The sequence below is a fragment of the Heterodontus francisci genome, chromosome 1 (genome assembly GCF_036365525.1).
Source record: "Heterodontus francisci isolate sHetFra1 chromosome 1, sHetFra1.hap1, whole genome shotgun sequence".
In the NCBI taxonomy this organism is placed as follows: domain Eukaryota; kingdom Metazoa; phylum Chordata; class Chondrichthyes; order Heterodontiformes; family Heterodontidae; genus Heterodontus; species Heterodontus francisci.
In genome coordinates this window covers 17,504,954-17,532,524 of record NC_090371.1, presented here as the reverse complement: position 1 = coordinate 17,532,524, position 27,571 = coordinate 17,504,954, and the positions used below count along the sequence as shown (strand labels likewise).

The 27,571-nt window shown below is 43.0% G+C and overlaps 1 protein-coding gene across 1 annotated transcript; it reads right to left on the bottom strand.

Moving 5' to 3' along the window:
- Positions 1–24,077: 24,077 nt before the first annotated feature.
- On the bottom strand, positions 24,078–27,353 carry lbx2 (ladybird homeobox 2). The gene is made up of 2 exons (XM_068040556.1): positions 27,020–27,353; positions 24,078–24,547 (listed from the first exon to the last, which is right to left on the bottom strand). Exons 1-2 carry the CDS (start codon positions 27,351–27,353, stop codon positions 24,078–24,080), a joined length of 804 nt encoding a protein of 267 aa, XP_067896657.1.
- Positions 27,354–27,571: the final 218 nt, after the last annotated feature.

Sequence of the window (27,571 nt, the reverse complement as noted above, 5' to 3'; positions counted from 1 at the left end):
TAGCGACACAGTAAACACTGTGATTATCCCCTCTGGTCTGTGTGTTAGCGACACTGATTCAGGGAAAAAATAAAACTCCTCCAATTGTTGCGATAGGATAAATATTATGAAAAAATGGCATTCTGTCTGTAAAATTTGATAAGAGCTCAGGTTGATGCTGAGGCCCTTGCAGCATCTGTATGTTAGCGTTCCCTCTGCTGGCTGGTGTTGTCACGCTGCTAACACTCGAGAAATCTTAACTGTTAAGGACAGAATCAGAGAAACAGCATTGTTTTTATTAATGTTATTTTCCAACGTGACTATCTGTCTCAAGCTTCATAAGCAAAATGCCCCCGTTTAACACAGAGGATTTGTGGAACGATCTCGAGGGGTTCAATGGCCTACTTTCGTTCCTATGAAATGGAGAGATAATTAAAAATCATTCATGCTTCCTACAGCATTAACCAGAACTTGCATTTATATAGCGCTGTTAATGTAGTAAAACATTTCAAGATGCTTCATGGGAGCGCTATCAAACACAATTTGACACTGAGCCATATAAGGAAACATTAGGGTAGAGGCCAAAAGCTTGGTCAAACAAATAGGTTTTAAAGATTGTCTAGTCCATCTATTTTGCGTTCTACTATCCTGTAGAACGATATACAATGATAATGGAGTTGCTGACTAATCAGAGTATTCTATCAGTCCACAACAGACTCTGGCATGAGCTGAGGAAAACCCCCAGTGGTGGGGAGCTTTGGGAACCAAATCCAATATTGGCCTCACCCAGTTTTTTCCCGTTCAGTCATGGGATGTGGACATCACTGGCTAGGACAGCATTTATTGCCCTTCCCAATTGTCCTTGAGAAGGTGGTGGTGAGCTGCCTTCTTGAACTGGTGTACTCTGTGTGGTGTAGGTATTCTTATAGTTTTGCACAGTGGTTTGAAACAGCTGAGTAGCTTGCTCAGCCTTTTGAGAAGGAGTCAAGAGTCAATCACATTGCTGTGGGTCTAGAGTCATATATCGGCCAGACTAGATAAGGCCAGCGGATTTTCTTCCCTTCGTGGCATAAGTGAACCAGACAGGTTTTTACAACAATCCTGTAGTTTCACAGTCACCATTATTGATACTAGCTTTTATTCTAGATTTATTTAATCAATTGAATTTTTGGTGTCATGGTGGGATTTAACCTCATCTCTCTAAGATGCAGGTCTCCAGATTACTAGTGTAGCAATATAAAAAACAATGCTATCATCCTCTGATATAATGCTGCATGTACAGTTGATATCGTGTATATATACCTATATAGTATCTGATAGTTACACCATTAATTACCTTTTCGATGAGCAGTGCTGATTCTGTTTTGGCCATTTAAAAACAAAATTATAGAATCATGCAGCGCAGAAGGAGGCCATTCGGCCCATCGTGCCGGTGCCAGCTCTTCACTCCAGTCTGCTCCTTCCCACAGCCCTGACCGTGTCACTTCACTGAGGTTTCTCAATTTGAAAAACCTCCCTAGAAGCCACTGTAATGAATTAGTAAAAACGAATTTACAACTGTTTTACATGAAGCCAGTGCATCGTTTATTCAAAATTCACCAACTTACCAAAAGCAAGGTGTAAGGTATCTGAATCATTCTGAGTTATTGGACACAATAATTCCTAATGTGATAAGATCACGTTGTTTCACTTCCCTGGTTTAGTTTTGTTTGATGAGGATGAGGGACAGAAACCGTGCTCCGTTATAGCACCGTGCTTTTTGTCCGAGTTCAAAAGCCCCCCCCCCCCCCATTAGCCGAGCAAGAAATTGATTCTGTAAGTAGTAAACGCTGATGGGTGAAGGTGAATTGAAATAAAACTGTTGTGTCATCTCCCCCAGTCAGTGGGACTCTTAGACTTGGCCCGACCAATGCTCTCATACTGCCAGGAATCCTGCTCATGTTACTATTGGCTCATTCTTACACATCATAGAAATTACAGCAGATCTATAAACAGTATTTCAAATGTATGAGTCAGTTTGATTGAGGGCTTATTTATGTGCATTTGTGCCTAAGCACATGCACGAGTATATGTGTTTGTTTATTTGTGAATGAATAAGTATGAATTAGTATACTTTTGTGAGAGTGTGTGGAGGAGTGAATGTATCTGTGAGTGAATATAAACATAGGAATGAGTGTTGGCTTGTGTGTGAATGTAGCTTTGTACGTGTGAATGTATGATTGTGACAAATTGTGAACATGTGAGTGTGTGAGTGAGTGTAGGTTTGTTTGAGTGAATGTGAGTGTATGGATCCCCATGTTAGCTGATATTGTTAATGGTTCTCTCCCTCCAGGTGTTGTCCCTCTCTCTTTTAAATCTGCCGTCAAAACCCCTCTCCTCAAAAAGCCAACTGTTACAAACAGGCAGTTAATTTAATTTTTTTCGCTCTGATCAAATTTCCCTATTTTTTCAACAACCTGTCCATAACTAGATGAGTAATTGAATTTCTTTCCCTCCCTTAATAATAAATGGCCACTTCAACAACACAGATTTTATTGTTAAAACAAAGAAATAGGGTTTATTAACACACTCTTAAACTCAGGAAGGGGGTTTATCTTCGCCACAAACATTCAGGGAAAGGTTAAAGGCATAAAAAAAGGCAAGAACATTTATTAAATAGAAACTTGTCTTAACTACTAGCTAATATGGATTTCAGTTAAAACCATTGTCCAAGAATAGCAAAAAGAAAGTGTCCAAAAGTTGGAGATCACCCAATTAGAAATGCCGAATAGAGGAGGAGCTGTTGGAGATATCACTCCTCTTTCAAATTTCTTTTTCTTTGCACTCTCAAAGGTAATAATGGAGACCACTAAATTGCTGAAGACACCTTCTTTTGGATGGAGAGGAAACTGATAGAAATCAGACCTTTTCTGCTGTTACTGCAGCTTGTCTTCGAGTTGGTTTGTTTCTTGCTGGATTTTTCAAAGTATGGCTTCTCTTTAACTTTTCTTGTTGAAAAGATCTTAGAGAGAAAAGTCAATGCAGCTTGAAGGCAGGCTGTGGTTTCTTGCAGGGAGATGTGTCTCTAGCACACAGCAGGCTGTACTCACAAACGGTTACAGTTTTGAGTCCAGCAGGTTGAATGTGGGATCTCCTGGGTCCTAAAGCTAGAGTCTTCTCATGTGGCTGTCCCACCTGACCTGTCTCCTCCATTTTGACAATCAGAACACAGAAGTACAAACTTAAAACATGCTGTATAAAATGGCAGTTGACATTAATCCTCAAATGCACAATATAATTCACAAGGGGATTGGCATCCATTCATGACGATGAATTTGTGTGTTAGTGCATCAGTATGTGTGTTTGTGTATGAGTATGAATGTTAGTATATCAGCATTTGTGTTGGTGTATCAGTGTCACGCCAATTTGCTTTGCTGAATGATAATTTTCTTTTATTCACAGACTGGAGATCTGAATTTATATTTTTGAAGAAATTTTAAAAAGAATATGACTTTGCTGGCAGCTTAGGATAGCCGCCTAGTTTGCAACACTGTATCCTACATTGCAAGGCTTGTGAAGTGGAGACAAAATGGCTGCTCATGAGCAGACCCAAGTGGGTGTCTCTCTCTCTCCATTCCAGCTTGAAAGCTTTCAAATCCTGCTTGATGATTGACCACCTTTGCACACTTCGGCTACAATCAGAAACCCCGTTGAAGGAAATCATGTGCATCGCTGTCTCCAAGAGATCCACTGAACCGGTCATATACCTCTTCAAACTAAAAGCCTCAGTACCACTGAATTCAGCTAAGCCAGCCGAATCACCAAACCACACAGACTGTATACCCCTTTTTCCTGTGTGTGTAAAACTCTAGTGTATGTGCGTGAAAGTTGGTGCATAGTTTATTGTTGCCATGAGTTCAGTTTAGGTACAGTAAAGTTAAGCTCTTGCTCTGTTAACTCAAGAAAATCTGTCCGATTACTTACTTGCTATGATCATAACAAGAACCAATCAAGCACCCACTGAATTGGCCAGTACATTCACTTTAACAAAGAATTAAACCTGTTGTGGTCAAACAAGGAGAGAGAAAAGAGGGAAGCTCTTCAGCCCCTCTTTCACTTGATTGTAACAGAAAATTTGGGGCTCACATCTGGGATCAAACCCAAAAATAAACAGGAAATTGGAAGCGGGAAATCAAATGGATCCCTAGCAATAATTTAACAACTTCAATACAGGTTTTCCTGTGGTTTTCAGTGCTAGAGTACTAAAATGTCCACATTCGAGGTCAGTACCTTCCTAGAATAGAGTGAAGTAACCTGGACCAGGTTAAAAGCCCTATCTGTTGAAGAGTTGAGAAATGTAGCTGGGCAGTTAGAGATTACTATCCATGCAAAAGGTAGGAAAACCAAAATCCAAAAACATGTGGTCAACCATTTTAAAATTGTCACTGAAGAAAAGGAGACAGGCAAAGAATCTGAAACAGACAAAGTAACATTAGCTAAGATACAACTAGAACAGAGGAGACGAGAATTAGAATTTCAGGAAAGAAAAAACTAGGGGAAGACCTAATAAAACCAATGAAGGCGCCGCTAGTGAGGGAGTTTCCCCTAGCTCAGGAATGGGTGCTGAGCTCTTAAAGTTCTCCCAGTTGATACCAAAGTTCAATGAGGAGGATAGAAACATAGAAATAGAAAAATAGGAGCAGGGGTAGGTCATTCGGCCCTTCGAGCCTGCACCACCATTCAATACGATCATGGCTGATCATCCAAACTCAGTACCCTGTTCCCGCTTTCTCCCCGTATCCCTTGATCCCTTTAGCCCTAAGAACTATATCTAACTCTTTCTTGAATGTGGAAGCATTTTTCATCTGTTTGAAAAGCTCGCAAAGTGGCTGGCAGATACTGGATACTGTTATTGAAAAGCAAATTAACAGGAAAAGCCCATGAGGTTTATTCACTGTTGCCTGATGAGAGTTCATCAGATTATGAGATGACTAAAAATACTATCCTGAGTGCATACGAGCTAGTACCAGAGGCCAGAAATTCTGAACCCTCTGAATACAGCCTGAGCAATCTTACCTCGAGTTTGAAAGAGTTAAGCAGTTTGCTTTTAACCAGTGGGTAGGGCACATAAGATAAAGTCCACCTAAGAAAACCTCAAAGAGATGATCCTCCTCGAGAAGTTCAAAAACTTACTTCCCCTTTCCATAAGAAATCGCACGGAGGAACGAAAGGTTCCAAGAGCCAGGCAGGCAGGCAGGCAGCAATCCTGGCTGATGATTATGCACTTATTCACAAGCCTTTGCCCCAAGGGAAACACTTCCTTAGCTACCTCTGTTACGACCAAGGCGGGAGTAATGCCCTGTTAATTCAGTCCCACTACTCCACAGGTCCTAGCAAATCAAATAAAGTTTCCCAGTTACCGGAAATTAGCCAAATTGAACACTGTAATTATTCCCAGAATAAAGCACACCAAGTTTCTTTAAACAACAACAAATTAAATATTTATTAATAAACCAATTTCAAATGATAATGAGATAAACCTATTTGTATTAACAAATTTTATAACTTCTTATTCTTCCTAACCCTCATGTACAAACATACATTCAAAAACCAACAGTTAACCAGTTTTAAAAGATTGGCTTAAGTTCGAGCTGTTTCTTAGGAATAATAAAATAGCTGGGTTGTAACTTCTGGCAGAATATTTCCAGATTGGTGAGGTGTCCTGGAGTCACATAATCAGATGTCACTCGCAGTTTCAGGTGAAATTAATGAACAGTCTGTGGTGGGTAGGTATTCAAGGCAATTTGTCTGCAGCAGGCATCACACAGATCTTACAGCAACAGGTTGTAGCAACAGGTCTATTTAAATTTTAAAGTAGCAGCCCAACAGTAGAAACGTTCTTGAGATTTCAGGAGCTTCCAAAAAATACAACAATGCAACAGGACTCACACTTGAGGTGGAGATTTTCAGAGACTGGAGACTACCTTCAGTAATGCAGGCTTCCCATCAGCAAAGGAGCCTTTCTCCAAAGCAGTGAGTCTCCACAGAGTGTTGCAACTCCTCTTCCTGGTTCCTCTCTCTCTCTTCAGGCATAAAAACCAACAAGGGTTTTAGCTTCCATAGCTTCTGATTTGCAATTCCTTCAATGTTCTTTTAACTTCATGAAGAGATTAGCATTTCCCTTGATACAGGAATTATTTTTCAAGAGAAAGTGTTTCTGGGCTGTCTTCCTACTCCTTCTATCAGGAAACTGGTCTTTTGATTTCTTTCAAAGAGAGTTCTCTTTTTCTGGTCTCCAGAACAGGTTCTGGCCAATTGGTCTTTTCTTGTGAAAGAGAAATTAAAAACTCCCCAGCAGCCAGTCATGTTTTAGTTTTAGTTATACAGCACTGAAACAGGCCCTTTGGCCCATCGAGTCTGTGCCGATCATCAACCACACATTTATACTAATCCTACACTAATTCCATATTCCTACCACATCCCCACCTTCCCTATATTTCCCTACCACCTACCTACACTAGGGGCAATTGCTAATGGCCAATTTACCTATCAACCTGCAAGTCTTTGGCATGTGGGAGGAAACCGGAGCACCCGAAGGAAACCCACGCAAACACAGGGAGTACCCAGAATTGAACCCGGGTCACTGGAGCTGTGAGGCTGCGGTGCTAACCACTGCGCCACTGTGCCGCCCCAATGTGACAGTCATTTCTTTCTGCTGAGTTGCTTGGAAAAACAGATTGTCTTGCAATGGCTCCACCCAGTTCAGCATTCACTGTTCCCAGAGAAGTCCTTTTCTCAGTCTTAAACACCTCTTGTTTTTTTTTAGAAAATTAAAGCTGTTTGTAACACCTCCAAAAACCTGAAAAGAAAAGGTGGGAGGGTGATAGGAAGATGAACAGCCATGGACGAGAAGGGAGAGCTGGAAACACAGGGGACCCCCTCAGGCCAAAAAGGAAGGTGCTGAGAACAGGAGTAACGCCCGAAAGCCTGCATGTTTCCATTGTAACTAGGCAGGTCACCTTCGAGTTGACTGCTGGAAGTTACAGAGAAAACCCATAGGTTTATCCAGGGTACACTGGACCAGTGCAGGAAAAGGGGCCCTGATGGAAAGCACAGCAGACCAGGCTGTGGTTTTAACTGCGGCAGTAAATCTACCGCTGAGAGTGCAGGAAAAACTAACAAAATCCCTGAGAGCTACCAGGATTTTGTGTCCAGAGGAAAAGTGACCCCATACCCCTCAAGTGAGGCAAGTAAGCCCTTAGTCATAATTAGGAATACAGGGGCCTGCTGGGAAAAGGCATGACCTTTCACCTAGAGAGAGCATTGAATGCCAAAGTGTTAGTAATTGGTATCGGAGGAAAGTATATGCACCTGGAGTGCCACCTTGTTTCAGAACTGGTAACTGTGGGGATTGTTCACCTGTGGATGGGGTCGACCTGCTCCTGGGTAATGGAGGTAACTTCCCCAGTGGTTCAGGGAGACAGAGCTGTTACAGGAAAAGGTCCCTAGCATTCTTCCTGATTGTGTGGTGACCCGGTCCATAACTAAACAAGCTCCGTCAGAGGAGGCTGAACTGGTACTGCAGACAGATGACCTTACTGTCTGGTTATCTGAAACCTTCTTGGGGAAGTGAGAGGACCCAAAGGATGGGTTAAACAGCTTAGCAAGCTGACCCAGGGTTAAAAAAGTTAGCACAGACTGCCCAAACTGAAGCTGAAGCAGGGGGAGTTCCAGAGTGCTACTATTTTGAGGATGAGGTGCTGATGAGGAAGTGGAGACCTCTCACAGACCTGCAGACAAAGAGTGGACAGTGGTTCACCAGGCAATGGTGCCGCCTTGGTAACGTAGGGAAATATTGAAAATAGCCCACAAGATTCCAATGGCTGGACATGTCGGTATCAAAAAAACCCAAGCCCGCAGAAGACAGCATTTTCACTGGCCACAACTTCACAAGGATGTGGGGCAGTTCTGTAAGACTTGCCACATGTGCCAGGTTGTGGGAACACCTCAACCTGAAATAAAACCTGCACCCTGAATTCCCATACCAGCTTTAGGGGAACTGTTCAGCAGAGTGCTGGTAGATTGTGTGGAGCCCCAGCCAAAATCAAAAGGGGGCTACCAGTATCTTCTCACCATTATGGACGTGGCTGCTTGATTTGCAGAGGCTATCCTTCTAAGAACTATCTCTGCCAAGGTAGTGGTGGAGAGGCTAACCTAATTCTTCACCCGCTATGGGCTGACTGAGATCTAGTCAGATCAGGGCACGAATTTTACGTCCAGTATTTTTCAAAAGGTCATGGGTAATCTGGGCATAACCCAACTAAAGTCCTCAGACTACCACCCACAGTCACAAGGGGCATTGGAGCAGTACCACCAGACCCTAAAGACAATGATCAGGGCATACTGCTATGAGTACCTCCATGACTGGGACAAGGGGCTGGGATTTCTTCTGTTTGCTACCAGGGACTCACCGAATGAGTCCCTTTGAATTAGTTTATGGACACAAGGTGAGAGGTCCTCTAAAACTAATCAAGGAGAGATTTTTGGGACCCAGAGATGAATCTTCCCTGTTAGACTACATCTCCATGTTTCGAGAACAGCTCACAAGAATCTGTGCAGTGGCTCAGGAACATTTAAAAACCTCCCAGACAGCTTTGAAAGGCAGGCAGATAAACATGCCAAGGCCAGAACATTTCAGCCCAGAGGCCATGTGTTAGTGCTAGTACCAACACAGAGAGAACCATTGAAAGCCTGGTTAGGTGGTACATACAGAGTAATAAAGAGAATTAGCCAAGTGAATTATATAATTGACAACCCAGATCATAGGAAAAAGCCAAGGCTGTGTCACATCAATATGTTAATACGATATAACAGCCGGGAAGGAGACAAACAAGCACACGTCTGTGAGGCAGTCAGGAAAGAGGAGGGCGAAAGGGACAGTGAGGACGAGTTAGAGGGAGGTCTGGAGGATTCCCAAATCGATCCCCCTACCGTCCGGTTAGTAACACTGAAATGTCAGGGAAATTAGACACTGTACTCTCCAATTTAAACACATAGCAGAGAGGAGACCTAACAATGCTGCTCACGGCATTTGAAGAGACAAACCAGGGTGCATAACCCTAATGCTACACGATGTAGATGTAGGAGAGACCCCTCCCTTAAAACAAAATCCCTATTGCCTAGGTCCCAGGAAACAGAACCAGGTTTGGGAAGAAATTCAGAATGAAGACCTAGAAATTAAAGATTTGAGTTCTGAAGGGAGACATAGAAAAGTTCAAACATGAAACCCAAAATAGTTTTTGTGGCAGATTTGGAGGGTGGTGATGCTGGTGGTAATTGCAAGACAAGTATCCTAACAGAAGAGGAATTGTGGGTCAGGCTGGATGAGCTGGCACAACAGGAAGAGATTTAGGACAAAATTGATAGGGGTCTCAAACTGCAAGGAAAATAATCCAGCACTGGGTTAAAGTGCAGCTCCAACAACACTCAAGGAACTCGACACCATTCAGGACAAAGCAGCCCGTTTGATTGGCACCCCATCCACCACCTTCAACATTCATTTCCTCCACCACCGACGCACAGTGGCAGCAATGTGCACCATCTACAAGATGCACTGCAGCAACTCACCAAGCCTTCCAACTCAACAGCACCTTCCAAACCCGTGACCTCAACCACCTAGAAGGACAAGGGCAGCAGATGCATGGGAACACCATCACCTGCAAATTCTCCTCCAAGCCACACACCATCCTGACTTGAAACTATATCGCCGTTCCTTCACTGCTGCTGGGTCACAATCCTGGAACTCCCTTCCTAACAGCACTGTTGGTGTAGCTGCACCTGAAAGACTGCAGCAGTTCAAGAAGGCAGCTCACCACCACCTACTCACGGGGCAATCAGGGATGGGCAAAAAATTCTGGCATAGCCAACGACGCCCACATCCCCCGACCAAATAAAGGAAGGTACAAAATGACTATGAAGCGCTTCAAGGCAAGCTTAAAACTTTGATTGATAAAACGTCTTCTTTTGTTATACTGCCATTTGGCCCACTTGCATTTATGCCAGGACAGCTAATCCACACAAACGAAGGGGAGGTGGTGGCATAGTAGTAATGTCACTGGACTAGCAATCCAGAACCTAGGCTAATGCTCTGGGGCATGGGTTCAAATCCCACCATGGCAAATTTAAATTCAATTAATAAATCTGGCACTACAACTAGTCTAATGGTGGCCATGAAATCATTGTCAATTGTTGTAAAAATCCATCTGGTTCACTAATGTCCTTTAGGGAAGGAAATCTGCTGTCATTACCTGGTCTGGCCTACAGGTGACTCCAGGCCCACAACAATGGAGTTAACTCTTAAATGGCCTAGGAAGCCACTCAGTTCAAGGGCAGTTAGGGATGGGCAATATATGCTGGCCTACTCAGTGATGCCTGCATCCCACAAACAAATCAAAAAAAGGTCACCATTTTACTAGGTGACAATTGGTTTGCAAAGTGCTCTGCAAAGCAAGCACAGGAAAAACATGCACAAAAAGCACCGGATGATCTTCACAAAGTTTCACAGCTTTGAATCCAGGGTTGAGTTCAGTGGAAACTGGGAAATTCAGTATATGTTGGAGCACAAGCTGATTCATCCCAGTCAGAGCAGTTACAGTTTCCCAGCTGTGCTCATGCACAAAAAAATAAAATCAGAGTACAGCTATGACAGTGAGACTGATGAGTGTCTGTGCAGTTTCTTTTTAATTTGTGACCTCATAATGAAATGTTTCTGTTGTCACATTTCATTTCACGTGGTGGGGAGGTGTCACACCAACTAACTTTGTTGAATGATAATTTTCTTGAATCCACTGACTGGAGATCTGAATTTAAATTTAGGGTCATAGAGTCATAGAGTCGTAGAGCATAGAAACAGGCCCTTCGGCCCACTACGTCCATGCTGACCATAATGCCTATCTATACTAATCCCACCTGCCTGCATTAATTCCATATCCCTCTATGCCTTGCTCATTCAAGTACCTGTCCAGATGCCTTTTAAATGTCGCTACTGTTCCTGCCTCCACCACCTCCTCAGGCAGCTGATTCCAGACACCCACTATTCTTTGTGTGAAAAATTTACCCCTTTGATCCCCTTTAAACCTCCTCCCTCTCACCTTAAATCTATGCCCTCCAGTTTTAGTCACCCCTACCATGGGAAACAGACTCTGGCTATCTACCCTATCTATGCCTCTCATAATTTTATATACCTCTATCATGTCCCGTCTCAGCCTCCTTCGCTCCAGGGAAAACAGACCCAGCCTATCCAATCTCTCTTTATAACTCAAGCCCTCCAAACCAGGCAACATCCTTGTGAATCTTTTCTGCACCCTCTCTAGCTTAATCACATCTTTCCTGTAGTGCGGCGACCAGAACTGCACACAGTACTCCAAATGCGGCCTAACCAACTTTATGTACAACTGTAACATGACGTCCCAACTCTTGTACTCAATGCCTCGGCCAATGAAGGCAAGCATGCCATATGCCTTCTTCACCACCCTGTCTACCTGTGTTGCCACTTGCAGGGAATTATGTACTTGCACCCCAAGGTCTCTCTGCTCAACAACACTCCCCAGGGCCCTGCCATTCACTGTATATGTCCTGCCTTGGTTTAACTTCCCAAAATGCATCACTTCGCACTTGTCTGCGTTAAATTCCATTTGCGTCAATCCCAACAATCCCTTGTCCACTTTCCCAATTTATCTATATCCTGTTGTAACCTTAAACAACCTTCTTCACTGTCCACTGTATCATCAATTTTGGTGTCATCTGCAAACTTTCTAATCATGCCCCTTACATTCACATCTAAGTCATTAATATATATGACAAACAACAGAGGGCCCAGAACCAATCCCTGCGGCACACCACTGGTCTCCGGCCTCCAATCTGAAAAACAGCTCTCCACTAACACCCTCTGCCTCCTATCACCAAGCCAATTTTGTATCCAATTGGCTAGCTCACCCTGGATCCCATGTGTTCGAACCTTCTGGACCAGCCTACCATGTGGGATAAAAACAAGAAATGCTGGAACCACTCAGCAGGTCTGGCAGCATCTGTGGAAAGAGAAGCAGAGTTAACGTTTCGGGTCAGTGACCCTTCTTCGGAACTGACAAATATTAGAAAAGTCACAGGTTATAAGCAAGTGAGGTGGGGGTGGGGCAAGAGATAACAAAGGAGGTCTAGATTGGACCAGGCCACATAGCTGACCAAAAGGTCATGGAGCAAAGGCAAACAATATGTTAATGGTGTGTTGAAAGACAAAGCATTAGTACAAATTAGGTGTTAATGCACAGAATATTGAACAGCAGCAAGTGCAAACCTGAAAAAAAACAGTGGGTAAGCAAACTGAACAAACTAAGATGAAATAAAACAAATGCAAAAAAAAGATTGTAAAAAATGTGGGACCTTGTCAAAGGCCTTGCTAAAGTCCATGTAGACAACGTCCATTGCCCTGCCCTCATCAATCCTCTTGGTCACCTCCTCAAAAAACTCAATCAAATTCGTGAGACATGATTTCCCACGCACAAAGCCATGCTGACTATCCCTAATCAGACCTTGCCTTTCCAAATGCATGTAAATCCTGTCTCTCAGAATCCCTTCCAATAACTTTCCCACCATTGATGTATAAGGCTCACCGGCCTGTAGTTCCCTGGCTTATCCCTGCTGCCCTTCTTAAATAAAGGCACAACATTAGCTATCCTCCAGTCTTCCGGTACCTCACCCGTGGCTAACGATGCTACAAAAATCTCTGCCAGGGCCCCAGCAATCTCCTCCCTTGCTTCCCATAGCATCCTAGGATACACCTGGTCAGGCCCTGGGGATTTATCCACCCGAATGCACTTCAAAACCTCCGACACCTCCTCCTTTGTAATGTTGATATGCTCCAGGATATCGCTGTTCCCTCCCTTGAACTCATTAGCTTCCATGACCTTCTCCACGGTAAATACAGATGAGAAGTATTAATTTAAGACCTCACCCATTTCCCGTGGCTCTACACATAGATGATCACACTGATCCTTAAGGGGACCTACTCTACCTGGTCAGGCCAAACATATGACTTCAGACTCACAGCAATGTGGTTGACTCTTACATGCTCTCTGAAATGGTATAACAAGCCACTCAGTTATGTTAAACCACTACAAAGTCAATAAGGAATAAAACCAGGCAGAACACCTGGAAATGACAATGACAAACCCAGCCCTGTCAATCGTGCAAAGTCCTCCTTACTAAAATCTAGGGGCTTGTGCCAAAGTTTGGCGAGCTGTCCCACAGACTAGTCAAGCCACAGCCTGAATTGAATCATACCTTACAGACACTGCTATCCCTGGGTATGTCCTGTCCCACCGGTAGGATAGACCCAGCAGAGGTGGTGACACAGTGGTATACAATTGAGAGGGAATTGCCCTGGGAGTCCAGAACGTCAACTCCAGACTCCATGAAGTTTCATGGCATCAGGTCAAACATAGGTAATGAAATGTCCTGCTGAATACCACCCTTCCCCCACCATCTCAGCTGATGAATCAGTACTCCTTCATGTTGAACAGCACTGTAGCACTGAGTGAGGGGAAGAGTACAGAACATACTCTGGGTGGGGAACTTCAATGTCCATCACCAAGAGTGGTTCGGTAGCACCAATGCTGGCTCAGTTCCAAATGACATAGCTGTTCGACTGCGGCAGGTGGTGAGGGAACCAACAAGAGAGAAAAATATACTTGACCTCATCCTCACCAATCTGCCTGCTGCAGATGCATCTGTCCATGACAGTATTGGTAGAAGTGACCTTTGTCCTTGTGGAGACAAAGTCCTGTCTTTACATTGAGGGATACCCTCCATTGTGTTGTGTGGCACTATCACCCTGCTAAATGGGATAGATTTCAAACAGATCTAGCAATGCAAAACTGGGCAGCCACAAGGTGCTGTGGGCCATCAGCAGCAGCAGAATTGTACTCAACCATGATCTGTAACCTCATGGCCTGACATATCTCCCACTCTACCATTACCAGCAAGCCAGGGGACCAACCATAGTTAAATGAAGAGTGCAGCACCAGGCATACCTTGATATGAGGATCAATCTGGTGAAGCTACAACCCAGGACTACTTGCATGCCAAGTAGCATGTGATAGACAGGGCTAAGTGATCCTATAACCAACAGATCAAATCTAAGTCCTGCCACATCCAGTTCTGAATGGTGATGGACAATTAAACAACTAACTGGAGGAGGTGGCTCCACAAATATTCCCATCCTCAATGATGGGAGAACCCAGCACTTCAGAGCAAAAGATAAGGCTAAAGCATTTGCAACAATTTTCATTCAGAAGTGCCGCTTTGATGATCCTTCTCAGCCTCCTCCTGAAGTCCCCAGCATAACAGATGCCAGTCTTCAGCCAATTTGATTCACTCTGCATGAAATCAAGAAATGGCTGAAGGCACTGGATACTGCAAAGGCTGTGGGCCCTGAAAACATTTTGGCAATAGTACTTGAAATCTGGGCACCAGAACTTGCTGCGCCCCTAGCCAAGCTGTTCCAGTACAGCTACAACACTGGCATCTACCCGGCAATGTGGAAAATAGTCCAGGTATGTCCTGTACACAAAAAGCAGGATAAGTCCAACCTGGCCAAATACCGCTCCATCAGTCTACTCTTGATCATCAGTAAAGCGATGGAAGGTGGCGTTGACTGTGCTATCAAATGCCACTTGCTTAGCAGTAACCTGCTCACTGATGCTCAGTTTGGCTTCCATCAGGGCCATTCAGCTCCTGATCTCATTACAGCCTTGGCTCGAACATGGACAAAAGAGGTGAGGTGAGACTGACCATCCTTGACATCAAGGAGCCCTAGCAAAACTGAATACAATGGAAATCAGGGGGACAACTTTCTGCTTGTTGGAGTCCTACCTAGATGGTTGTGGTTGTTGGAAGTCAATCATCTCAGCTCCAGGACATCACTGCAGGTGTTCCTCAGGGTAGTGTCCTAGGTCCAACCATCTTCAGCTGCTTTATCGATGTCCTTCCTTCAATGATAAGGTCAGAAGTAGGGATGTTCGCTGATGATTGCAAAATGTTCAGCACTATTCACAACTCCTCAGTTACTGAAGCAGTTCATGTAGAAATGCAGCAAGACCTGGACAATATCCAGGCTTGGGCTGATAAGTGGCAAGTAACATTTGTGCCACACAAATGCCAGGCAATGTCCATCTCCAATAAGAGAGAATCTAACCATTTCCCCTTGACATTCAATAGCATTACGATCAGAGGCTAGGAATCCTGTGGCGAGTAACTCACCTCCTGACCCACCAAAGCCTGTCCACCATCTACAAGGCACAAGTCAGGAGTGTGATAGAATACTCTCCACTTGCCTGGATGGGTGCAGCTCCAACAACACTCAAGAAGCTCGACACCATCCAGGACAAAACAGCCCGCTTGATTGGCACCCCATTCACAAACATTCACTGCCTTCACCACTGACGCACAGTGGCAGCAGTGTGTACCATCTACAAGATGCACTGCAGCAACTCACCAAGGCTCCTTCGACAGCACCTTCCAACCCGTGACCTCTACCACCTAGAAGGAGAAGGGCAGGAAATGCATGGGAACACCACCACCTGCAAGTTCCCCTCCAAGTTATACACCATCCTGCCTTGGAAATATATCACCATTCCTTCACTGTTGCTGGGTCAAAATCCAGAAACTCCCTTCCTAACAGCACTGTGGGTGTACCTACCCAATGTGGACTGCAGCAGTTCAAGAAGGCAGCTCACCACCACTTTCTCAAGGGCAATTAAGTATGGGAAATAAGTGCTGGTTCAGCCAGTGACACCCACATCCCATGAACGAATAAAAAAAACCTGAATCTAAGAATAGTTGGGAGATTATGACCAGTGTCTCTGCAATTTCCAGCCTTACTTTCCTCAGTATCCTTGGGTGCATTTCTTCCAGCCCTGGTGACTTATTGGTCTGGAATTTGCAGTCCCAATAGTGGTGAATGCTGAGACATTCACCATCTCTGAAAGCCAGAAAGGCACTGCAACTTTCAGTGTGTGCACCTCAATGATGGTCCCATCGAGCCTCTCTGTAAAATGGCAGGGATGTATAATTTAACAATTGGGTCTGATTGCCCACAGTTATGCTGATTTTCATGCTGATTTGTTTAGAGCTGGTATCAGCCTGCTTGGGAGTAGAGTGCATCCACATCAGTAAAAGAAATATACAGTTTCTGTTTAACTTTTAGTTGGTGCCTTTGCTTGATTCCTGTGTCCAAGGGAGAGAATTTTAGCTCCTCCTATAATATCTGTCCCTTTTCAAAATGTAAATGCAAGATTTAAAAAAATCCTTCAGCACAAAATAGAAATGGGTAATAAGAGCAAACTACTGCGGATGTTGGAATTCTGAAATGGAAACAGAAAGTGCTGGAGATACTCAGCAGGTCTGGCAACATCTGTGGAGAGAGAAACTGAGTAATTGTCTCACCTGAAACAGGTAATGCTTAGGTAAGAGAGAGGGAGGGAGCCTGGTGAATAAAACCAAGAGAGGTACAATAATGTTTAGAATTGGGAGATATAAAGAATATGGAATTATTTTGGTTATCTTTAACAATTGGATATACTGGATAAAGGTGAACTTGGAATAATCACTATGCCCTTGAATTTCCGTGCAGAAATGCATCATTTACGAATCAGTACGGAAAACACCACAGCCGTTGTGATTGCTGACGATCTGCTTCCTGGGATCTCTGGAAAGCTGTTCGAAGAATTGTTGACTGAATGGTAAAGCACTGCCCATCAATTCAGATGTATTTAGTAAAATTTCACAGTTCTATTATGTGTTCTCAGGAGCCAAATACTTGAAACATAGAATGCAAATTATGAAAATGATACTTGGGTGTAACTGAGAACTAGTTAGGAAATTAGCGCAGGGTCCGATAATATAAGTAAACATAATTTTCAAACAACTTGCCTGTTGCTTGGTAACAATTCTGTTGTTTGACCTTTCTTGAAGAAGTTATTGTTGTCCCATTTCAATTGAATCTGCTGTAGTCTGTTCGCTGTAATTTGTTAAGAATCTTGCGTTCAATCTGTTCAAATCCAATACTGTGCCATTCGTCTCATCTATTTTCAAGTTGACATGTTAAAGCCTACCAGCTGTAATTATGGAAGTGTTTCTTTTCAAAGTAAACCATCAATAAATCCCTGACCGCAACAGCTAGTGCCATGCCATAATCAACTTACACATCTTTCTTTATGTATCTATAAGTCAACATTTTAAACTTCTAATAAAATGTCCTGCATAATCGTAATGCAAGGTTCTAATGCAGGATCGAAGAGTGTTTACTGTCATGAATTAAATTGTATTGTTGCAAATATCACCCTCCACGGGGTCATTTGAAAAGTGTTTAAAAGTATTTAAAAGTTAATAAAAGTTTTTAAAAAGTATTTACAAGTAATCAAAACACTCACCTGCCTTTGAGCTGAAGACTGACCTCAAAGGGCGTGTCTTCAGCTCATGACCTCATTAGGTGACTGTGTCTTTGCCGGGTATGCACCACACTGCCAGACCTTGCAGATAGTTTCATGGTTGGGCCATGTTGCTGCAAGAAGTGGAAGTTCTGGCTGCAACCATCAACCAGGTAAGTTTGTATTCTCAATGCAATCAATGGTGACTGCAAAATTCAGGCCATCAATACAAAGTACAGCCAGCCTATCTAATATGGACTCCTTATGAATTTTAGCCCATTCAGTGCCTCAACTACTTCCTCGTTCGCTATGACTTGGGAGGCATTACCTTCCTTGGTAAAGACAGATGCAAAGTACTCATTTGGTACCTCAACCATGCCCCTGTCCTCCCTGCTTAAATCCCCCTTTTGGTCCCTGATCCTCCTTTTACCATTTATAGGCCTGTGGAAGATTTTTGAATTCCCTTTTTATTAGCTGCCCATTTCTTCTCATACTCTCTCTTTGCTTCTCTTTTCACTTCCCCACTGAACTTTCTATATTCAGCCTAGTTCTCATTTGTATTAGTAACCTGACATCTGTCATATGCATCCTTTTCCTGTTTCATCTTACTCTTTAATCATCCTGGGACCTCAGGATTTGTTTGTCCTACCTTTCCCCCTCATGGTAATGTGCCTTGACTTTACTATCTCCTCTTTAAAGGCAGCCCATTATTCTGTTACAGTTTTGCCTGCCAATCTTTGATTCCAATTTACCTGGGCCAGAACTGTTCTCACTCTATTGAATTGGCCACCACCCCCCAATTAATTATTTTTACTGGATTGCTTCTTGTTCTTTTCCATAGCTAACCTAACCTTATGATGCTATGATCACTGTCCCCCTAATATTCCATTACCAACACTTGATCTACCTCCTTCCCCAGAACCAGCTCCTTCTGCATTGAGTGAGTAACACACTGATCTGGAAAATTCCCCTGAACCCACTTCATAAGCTCTTCCCCCTCTCTATCCTTTATACCATTTCTATCCAAATAGTGCCTTGGGATCTTTTACAGCCATCTGAGAGGGAAGACAGGGCCTCAATTTAATGTTGCATCCAAAAGGCAGCACCACCTCAGTACTGCACTAGAGTATCAGCCTGGATTTCTGCACTGAAGTCCTGGAATGGGACTTGACCCCAGAAACTTCTGACTCAAAGGCACAAGTGGTATCAACTGAACCACAGCTGACATGTGCAGAGTTGCCCTGAGTTAATTGAAAGGTGGAACAAGCTGGATGGGCTGAATGGCCTACTCCTGTTCCTATGTTGAGTTGTGTGTCCAGGGGATATTGCATGTCTTTCAATATTAGGGCAGAGTTGAGAACTTTAAGGGATTCTAAATGTACTGGGTGCCTGGAGGTGAACTCGAAGAGAGGAGGAAAATTAAAGTAGGTGCTGATTCTTAGATGGGTTATAGGGTCATAATTAGTGCCAGTTGCTGTGGGGGAAAGGGAAGGGCTGTAGAACGTATTCAGTTTGGCTGTATATGTGTCTGTATGCGAGCATTTGTGTGATGCCCCTCTCTGTTATGTGCATGTATATATTTCTGTGTGCAATCATATGTTTAGATCTGTTTATGTAGAGCAGTTTTTGTATAAAATCTCGCTACATTCAGTGAGTTTGCTTCGGTGTGTGCATAAAGCTTTCTGTGTCTGCAATCTAGCTGGTGACATCGCAATCCTTAACAGACTGAGTAAACTGACAGGTGTACATCCTAGCAATGCCAATACATACAATGCTTAAAAAAGATTCCTCTAAAATTGCCCATTCCAGGTCGTGCTAAGGGCTTCGGCGATTGACAGTGAATATGTACATGGGTCACTTTTTTTGCATTAGCTGGATGTTTGTGCCATTTCCCCTCCATGTCGGGTGGGAACAAATGCTTATCTAGAGGGACATCTGCATAGATAAGGAGGCAGTGCTGGCACCTCCGGGTCAGAAGGGGGTTTGTCAGCAACAGCAAAGAGGTTGGAGCCCAGGGGAAGGGAGGGGCAGCACTCAAAAGGCACACAGTTTGAGATTGCTCAGAGTTCCTGTGCTGCTCACTATTGCCCATTTGTCAGAGATTAAGAAGGCCCTTTGGTCCATCGTGCCTTGCTGGCTCTTTGAACGAGCTATTCATTTGGTCCACTCTCCACTCTTTGTTCCACATAGCCCTGCAAATGTTTTCCTTTTTAATTTATCCAATTCTCTTTTGAAAGTTGCTATTGAATCTACTTCCACCACCCTCCCAGGCCGTGCATTCCTGATCATACCAACTCACTGCGTAAAAATAGTTTCCTCATCTTCCCTCTTTTGCTAATTCTCTTACATCTGTATCCCCCGCCAGTGAAACCTGCCAGTTTCTGCCTTTCTAAAAAACAAAACTCCTCACCAATTTTACAGCACCTCCTTCTCTCTCTCTCTGTGCCAAGTGCTGTGAGGAAGTTGAATCAGCTCATCAAGTCCTCTCACCCCAACCTCCTCCTCTCCGAGAAAGCCCCCTATGTGCTTGTAAAATCCCTGACTGGTTGGGACCCCTGCACACATCTATAAGTACTGTGTAGATATAAAGCAGGATACCCTTGAATCAGCCCTCCTGTAAATGCAGTGTTCAGGAAATATACACCAATCTGTAAAGCTCCAAACCAGGTTTCTTCGAAAAGAGTGTTGCACAACAACTTTCCAACCTGCTTTGGAGTTACAACGTTTAACCTCACCCATTCAAAATGGTGTTCAACATTATGAGGGGTTTTGATACAGTAAATAAGCTAAAACTGTTTCCACAGGCAGGAAATAATTGTCAAAAAAATAATAGGGGCAAGATGAGGAGGTTTTTTTTTTACATAGTGAGGTGTTATGATCAGGAGTGTACTGCCTGAAAGGGCGGTGGTAGCAGAATAATAGTCACTTTCAAAAGGGAATTGGATAAATACTTGCAAAAGGAAAACATTCACAGGGCTTTGGGGAAACAGCGAAGGAGAGCGGGACTAATTGGATAACTCTTTCAAAGAACTGTCTCCTTCTGTGTTGTAGGATTATGAAACATCTCGAGACAGTGAAGAGTTCCCTCAATGGTACACTGCAAGCAGTTAACACCTTGTATGTTTCTCAGCCCCTACCTCCAACACTCGGGAGCGGTCCCTAATTTTATAGACGAACCAAAATATATATATGGCAGTAGAAACGGTATTAAATCTATCAGTGTGTGCGCCGTTTAGTTAACTGAACACTGCCTGCACGGATATATATGTATATCTTATGTATTCTCAATTTAAAAAGAGTCCTATAAAAATGGATGGGTCAGGATAGTCACCCCACTCCGATACTTCAGTATAACGCGGGAGTCGAAATTGCTTTGTTCCAAAATACATTTCTCACTGCAAGTTTGCATGGAGAAGCGAAGAATTTCGGAGCCATTCATGAAATCAAAGAGAGAAAATAAGAAGGAATAAAGTAAGCCGTGAAACAAGCAAATTCGAATCGAGGGAGGGAAAAGGAGATGGAAACACAACCAAAAATTGGTGCAAAAACGAACTAAAAGTGATTAGAAAAGACAGTTTTACACCGGTTTTGCGCGTTCTAAAACAATTCGTTACTCGGCGGTCTTGACCCCTGAGCACCGAGTATTTTACCGGGATCGCTCCTTCTCTGCGTGTCTGATCTAATCTGGTTCGGCTCCTGTCTACACAGACCGGAGGGCAGGCTAACATTTCCACTACATGTATTTAATGGGACCACAGGTCTGTGCTGTCTTTTTTTTTTCCAAAGAGGGTTCTCTTGTGAGAATAAAGAAACATTGGTTAATGCAATGCTGGCAAGTTACGGACTAGAATTAAACCACCAAGAGCTATTTCTCCACGGAGCTGCAGAGGAGATTTCATTCATTGCAACAACCCCCAGCTAATCAATTTGCTATTCATGGGCGTTTTTTTCTCTATCTTCTTTAAAAAGCAAACAAGAGGGGCACAGATGTTCGGCAGATAGGGGAGCTGGATCACTGCTGGGCTGTAAAGAAACGTTAAACGGAGAGAGGCGGGACCGACAATCCATCAACATTGACTGGAGTTGTGTTAGCGAAGTTTAACGAACATATGGCGCGGGGCTGTTTTCAAGCTATGTTTTGTATGTGTGTGTGTGTGTGTGTTTGTTAAAAAACAGTATCGTGCTACTGACTACATCCTGAAGGAACCTTTCCTTAATCAACTGTAGTCTGCGAATCACAGTCCATGCCATTTTAAACACCCCAAGCCCCTTCCCAAAGCCAAATCGATTTAACAATCCCCCTCCCTTTATTTTTGCCCCAACTGTTATCAGCCTTGCCTCATCTCGAAACTATTCCTTGATAATGTAGCAGAACGGGATATCAAACTGCGCGCTGCTAATTGTTTACTGTGCCTTCTCTTCCCTTTCTTGTTAAATACACCAAACACATGTTATTCTTTCACCAGTTCCCCCCTTTTTTGTTTTGCGTTTAGATCTAGAAATGAATGGATTTTACGGTCAGCTTCCTTGAATAAATATGAATTGGTTGTCCGTTCGGAAACAGTGGCCCGCCTGCTAACGCGGCTGCTGCTTCTGAACAGTCTGCATTGTCTAATGGGCAATGTGTCGATCTGAGAGAGGCTGGCTTGTGTAATTATACTTTTTAATATATTCATTCTCAGAATGTGGGCGTCGCTGATCAAGGCCGCTTTTCATTGCCCAGCCCTTATTTAATTAGTGCTATACTTGCAAAACGTAATTGGAATTTATTAGGAAATTGGCAAAAGGAGCAGAGGCGGCATCAAGTAACTTTTATTTGAACTCGGGGAGTTGTTGTGATCCGGAATGCACAGCCTGAAAGGATGGTGGAAACAGATTCAACAGTGACTTTCAAAGGGAATTGGATAAATACTTGAAGAGGAGAAAACTGCAGGACTCTGGGGGAAAAGGGATTGTTTGGATAGCTCCTTCAAAGAGCCGGCCCAGACGCGAGGGGCCGAATGGCCTTCTCCTGTACCCAATGACTCTAATGATTATAATTGTAGAATGGGTGGATGAATGAGAGGTGGAGAGCAAATCTTTGCTCCCTATATCGTGTCCCATCATCTCTCTTTGCAACCTCTTCAATTCTTCCACCTGTGGTGAATTACTTTGATCTAACAGAGACAAACTCCTCAGTCACATTTATACAAAGTCAGGGTACATTGTTGGTGCAAAGCGGCTCGGGCATCCCACCTGTACTGTAACTCGGAGTACAAGCCGAGCATCAAAGCCTGAACGGATTGTGTAGACTGAGGGCTTGGTTCTCTTGAGGAGTCTCCCCTAACCCCCATCCCCCAACCCTAATGTCGGGACAGGCGGTGGGATGATTTAGGCTGCAGTTACAGTGCACCTAGAGAGAGACGCCCCCCTTCCCCCTTGCCACTGATTACCGTTACCCTGTCAATGCACAGTAAGATTCCACCAACAACACGGCGATCGATAACCAGCCAGTCAATTTTTGTTGTTGATGGGGTTGGATGGGGAAATTTTTGCCCAATTTTACTGAGGGGCCTCAGCACTTTCACATTAGTCAAATGAACGAAGCGACCTCAGAAGCCTACAGCAAGACCTGAAGTTTGCCCCTAGATGTCAGTCGAGATATACGATTGTGTTCAAATTCAGAGTGGGGGTTTGAACCCCTAACCTTCTGAGCGAGAGCTGCTTTGGTTAAAATCTGTTTCATTTTACATATTAAAAAAGCGAGAGCAGTGCGTATTGCTTACTATAATTCGGCTCTTCTGTCTTTATTCAAAATATATACACACAGCCATACCATCCCGCCGATTCCCCCTGTCAGTTTAATAATGCTTCAATAACTTAAGTGATGCGCTCGATTAGGCTTAGTAATGTGAAACTTGCTGCAACGGAAAACGAAGCAGAACCGGGGACCTTTTTAAAGGTGCTAGTTTTTTTCCCCCCGAACAGTTTTCACAGCAATTTTTGCAACACCAATTATTTTCTTTTTGTTATACAAATGGGAAAAAGGAGAGTGAAAAATAAAAGTTGAATTTTAATTCCGCTCCCCGCGCATTCTTGCAGATAAATTAACCACGTGTAGTAATCCACGGCCTTGGAAAATTATAAGAAGTTATTAACAGCAGATTGAGGCTGCTAAACAGTCCAGTTTATAGCAGCTTACTCTGTGGGGGCGGGGAGTTGTTAGTCGGGGGCTCGGTGACGGATTGGGTCAAGTTAAAGGAACGAAAGTAAACCGGAAAAGAAAAAAAATAGACACCGACAATTAATATATGTGTCCAATTGCACTCAATTCCCCAAAACAAATAAAACCCATTGAGGTTCTTACATACAAGACAAGGTTGAAATAGTCCGTATCCCCTTGTGTCCATATCTATCTGTTCCTTTGGATAGATTCAAGGATGTGCAGAGATCCCAACGTTAACTTGCTCTTTAAAAAGTTTTAAAAAGGACATGAAAGCATTTGTTTTTAGAAGTTTATAACGATGCAGTTAATTCCACTTGTGTTTTCTTCCGATTCATTGGCAGAGTTTGTTCCCTGTATTGTTTTAGAGTTACCCCATTTCTCACTCATATATATATATATTTATATTTAAATATATATTTATTTGATCTCATTCAATCGTCCACTTCTATTTCCTCGTCTTCAGAGAATTCATCAGTAGTCTGATCTCTGGAGGAACACTGCGGCGAGTTGGGATAGGGCCCGAGTCCAGACACCGGGGAGAGTTTGGGGGAAAGGTCCGAGGGGTCGCACTTGGAGCCGGCCCCGTCCTCCGGGAACACCTCCATGTGCACCAGTTTCTCCAACTGCTGGGGCGGCAGCTTCTTCAGGGACTCCACGTCGGCTTTCATCTCCTCCAGGTCCCGTTTCAGCTTGGCTCTTCTGTTCTGGAACCACGTTATCACCTGGGCGTTTGTCAGCCCCAGTTGCTGGGCTATTTGATCCCTGTCGGCGGGAGACAAGTACTTCTGATAAAGGAACCTTTTCTCCAGCTCGTAAATCTGATGGTTGGTGAAGGCAGTGCGGGACTTTCGTCTCTTTTTCGAGTTTTGTCGCTGGCCAAACGTCGTTACATGATCCCGGCCTTGGCAATAAAGAGGGAGGAAGAGGCAGATATGTAACACAATTTTTGGTAATTGTAAAAAAAGTATATATAAAGTATATAAAAGTATATATAAAAGTATACATAGCACACACACATGTTTACACACGTCAATATTTTCTAACAACGTGCTGGAAATTACATAACGGTTTCAATATTACATTAAAGCTAGTTTGCACCCCCACCCTCCCCTTCCTCTGATCTGTTTTTTGCCCCTTCCGAGTCATTTTTCAAAAAGCTGTAATGCACGCTGGCAACATCGCGTCTGCTGGCACTGCTTTCTTTTTTTAAAAAAAACTTTCAAAATGTTTCTTTTAAAATGAGAGTTTAAATATGAAAAGTTGGTTATATGTCGTACAGCGAATTTCCAAGTTCTGCATAGTCAAGCAGGACACATCTATAAAACTGTCTGTAGGCAGATTCGACATTTATCCACGGACAAGCCGGAATAGAATATGCCTCTGTGTACACAGTGTAGAGACTGTACAGTATGTAATGGATTAACCCGGAGCCATACAGTGTAGTCATTCCACAGCATGTAAAGATGTTTATAAAGTTTTCTACTTTCACGCCTGCCTGTACGTATTATGAATTTGTGTAGATTATAGATGTATATAAATTACAGAATTCTGCCAACTTGTTGTGTACATGTGTATATCACAGCACATGCAAAGGTATACAGGAGAAGATGCATTTACACATGAGATCGACTTGACACCCCATGAGAAAGTATATAGTAATTAATATACCTATGCAAACACTATTAGACAGCACCTGAAGACATGTAATAGTTACACATCTGAGTACATGCACCATAAGTGTGTATATTTTTCAAATTGTAAATGTGTAGAGTTGGCGCGCAGACTTTATTTTTTTAAATTCCGCAGCATGGAAAGGTATCTCTGAAATTCGGGCTATTGTTTAAATGCGGTTCTCCCCGTGACACAAGGCGATCGATGAAACTGTTAACGGTTAAAAATAGGTTTTGCTTCCTGTGAACGGGGGTGTGTGTGTGTGACTAATGAATCTCTCTTGCTCTCAGAACCGAGCAAAAGGTTACCTTTTTCCTGTTACAGCTACCACAGCGCTAAGCTCCATTAGCCTCTGCTTACATTTATAAATGTGTTCACAAAAAGAAACCGAGTTGACACTTCCCGCCCTCTCCCAATCCCATTTTATAAACAACTTGCTCTGTGTGAGTTTAAACACCATTTGCTACAGATATTTTTTTTGCAAGTGGGGCTATCGTAACTTGATATATTCAGCAGCCGAAAAAGCCTTCCTCTCTTACATTTATTCAAACTATGTATGAAGGGCCCTCGCTTATTATTCAAAACTCACAGTGGCAAAGAAAATATCAAATATTGTTTTCCCTGGACGTTGTAAAAACAAAGGTGCCTCCCGCACACATGTTTGATATCAACTGCAGTCATGGGGTATAAAACTTTAAAATATATATATATAATTTAAGTCTATTTCCTCATTATACACACTATTCCATGTATGTGCTGTGAAATATGTCAGGCTCCCTAATTTATAGTCTCACTTTATTTTCCAAATGTCATTTGACAGAAACGATTGCATTAAACGTGATGCCGAAGACATCTTAAAATATATTTCTTACTTAAGAGATTGAATAAGAGAGAAATAATTCTTTTTGGTACGAATATAATTCAGTCCTACGAATATATGTGTGTGCATATATATATATATGTCCGGAGCCGAGCTTAATGTGAAAATATTAAGATACAATTAAATCACAGTGTTTTGAAGAGCTGGATGATGAGAGGGAGCCGAATATGCTTGCGTTCGACACTTAAGGTGTTTAAACACCTTCCAGACTAAACCATAGTTAAATGTTAATTACAGTGCCCACGCAAAGACAAAACACAATTGTATATATATATATATATATATAAAAACTGATATGATTTTCGGAACGAGAAGTGTCGCTAAATATTTATTACTAATTGAACTAAATGTAATTTCAATTTGTGAAGCGTAATTGAACCAAAATGTAGTTTTTAAAAAAATGATGCAAAATAAAATTAGCTACCCGGTTAAAATGTGACATTAGTTATGCATCAGGAAAATGCATTTAATTGAGCTCCCGTGATAAAGCAAACAACGGAAGAAAAACCCACACCTACATAAGGTTGTGAGGAACAATCTATCAGTTTAGTGAAAGATTTAGGGTAATTTACAATTCGAGATGTGCTTATGGTATAACTGCCTGATGCTAATTCTGAAACAGACAAACACACACACATAGGAATATTCTAAGGAATATTTGAAATGGGAACTGCGGCATCAAGCACGTTTGTCTAAATCCCTTTTAGCGACAAACTTAAGAGTACATTTTATTTAAAAAAATAGCTTTAACAACTATTTTTTCCCCCCGAATAGAATTTGTGTTCTAATTTAACAGTAAAAATAAGGCAGGCGTTGAAATACCTTCGGCCGCTTGTATCACACTTAATTCCAGACCCTTAAAAGTTTTGCTGGCGAGTTCCTCCAAAGCGCAGAGCGGCGAGGTTTGAGAGGGGAGTCCATTCCTGGCAACCCCGGGGCCGGATACTTTCTCGGCCGTGCCCGGGTGGCTGGACGAGCAGAGATGGGAATTTTTTTTCACCGAGGGCTTGTTGAGGATGTCCTCGATGCTGAAGGGAGTGAGGGGCTTGTTGGAATTCGCCGGGGGTGGGAAATGATCCAGGGGGCTTCGCCGTCTACGCTCTTCGATTCTGGGCTGCAAAGCCGGGTTTGATTTCAAATTTACCCCAGACGTCATTCTAGGGGGGAGGGGAGATTTGTCGCTTCAATTTTCTTGTATTTTTTTTTAAATTATAAAATCTTTCTCTGTAACTCTCTCCCCCAACGGCCGGAACTTGGGTTTTTATTGCTGCTGTTTGTTGGAGGTGCTTTAAAACGAGGACGATTCTTGGCGAAGTTTACAGGATGCAGATCTGAGTTAGCCTCGAACATGGAAGCCAGACTTCTTCATTGCAA

Excerpts from the sequence above, each read along its gene's own strand:
- lbx2 (XM_068040556.1), bottom strand. The coding sequence starts at position 27,353 with ATGACGTCTGGGGTAAATTTGAAATCAAACCCGGCTTTGCAGCCCAGA. Across the intron at positions 24,548-27,019 it reads TGTGATACAAGCGGCCGAAG|GCCGGGATCATGTAACGACG; the intron begins GTATTTCAACGC and ends TTTATTGCCAAG.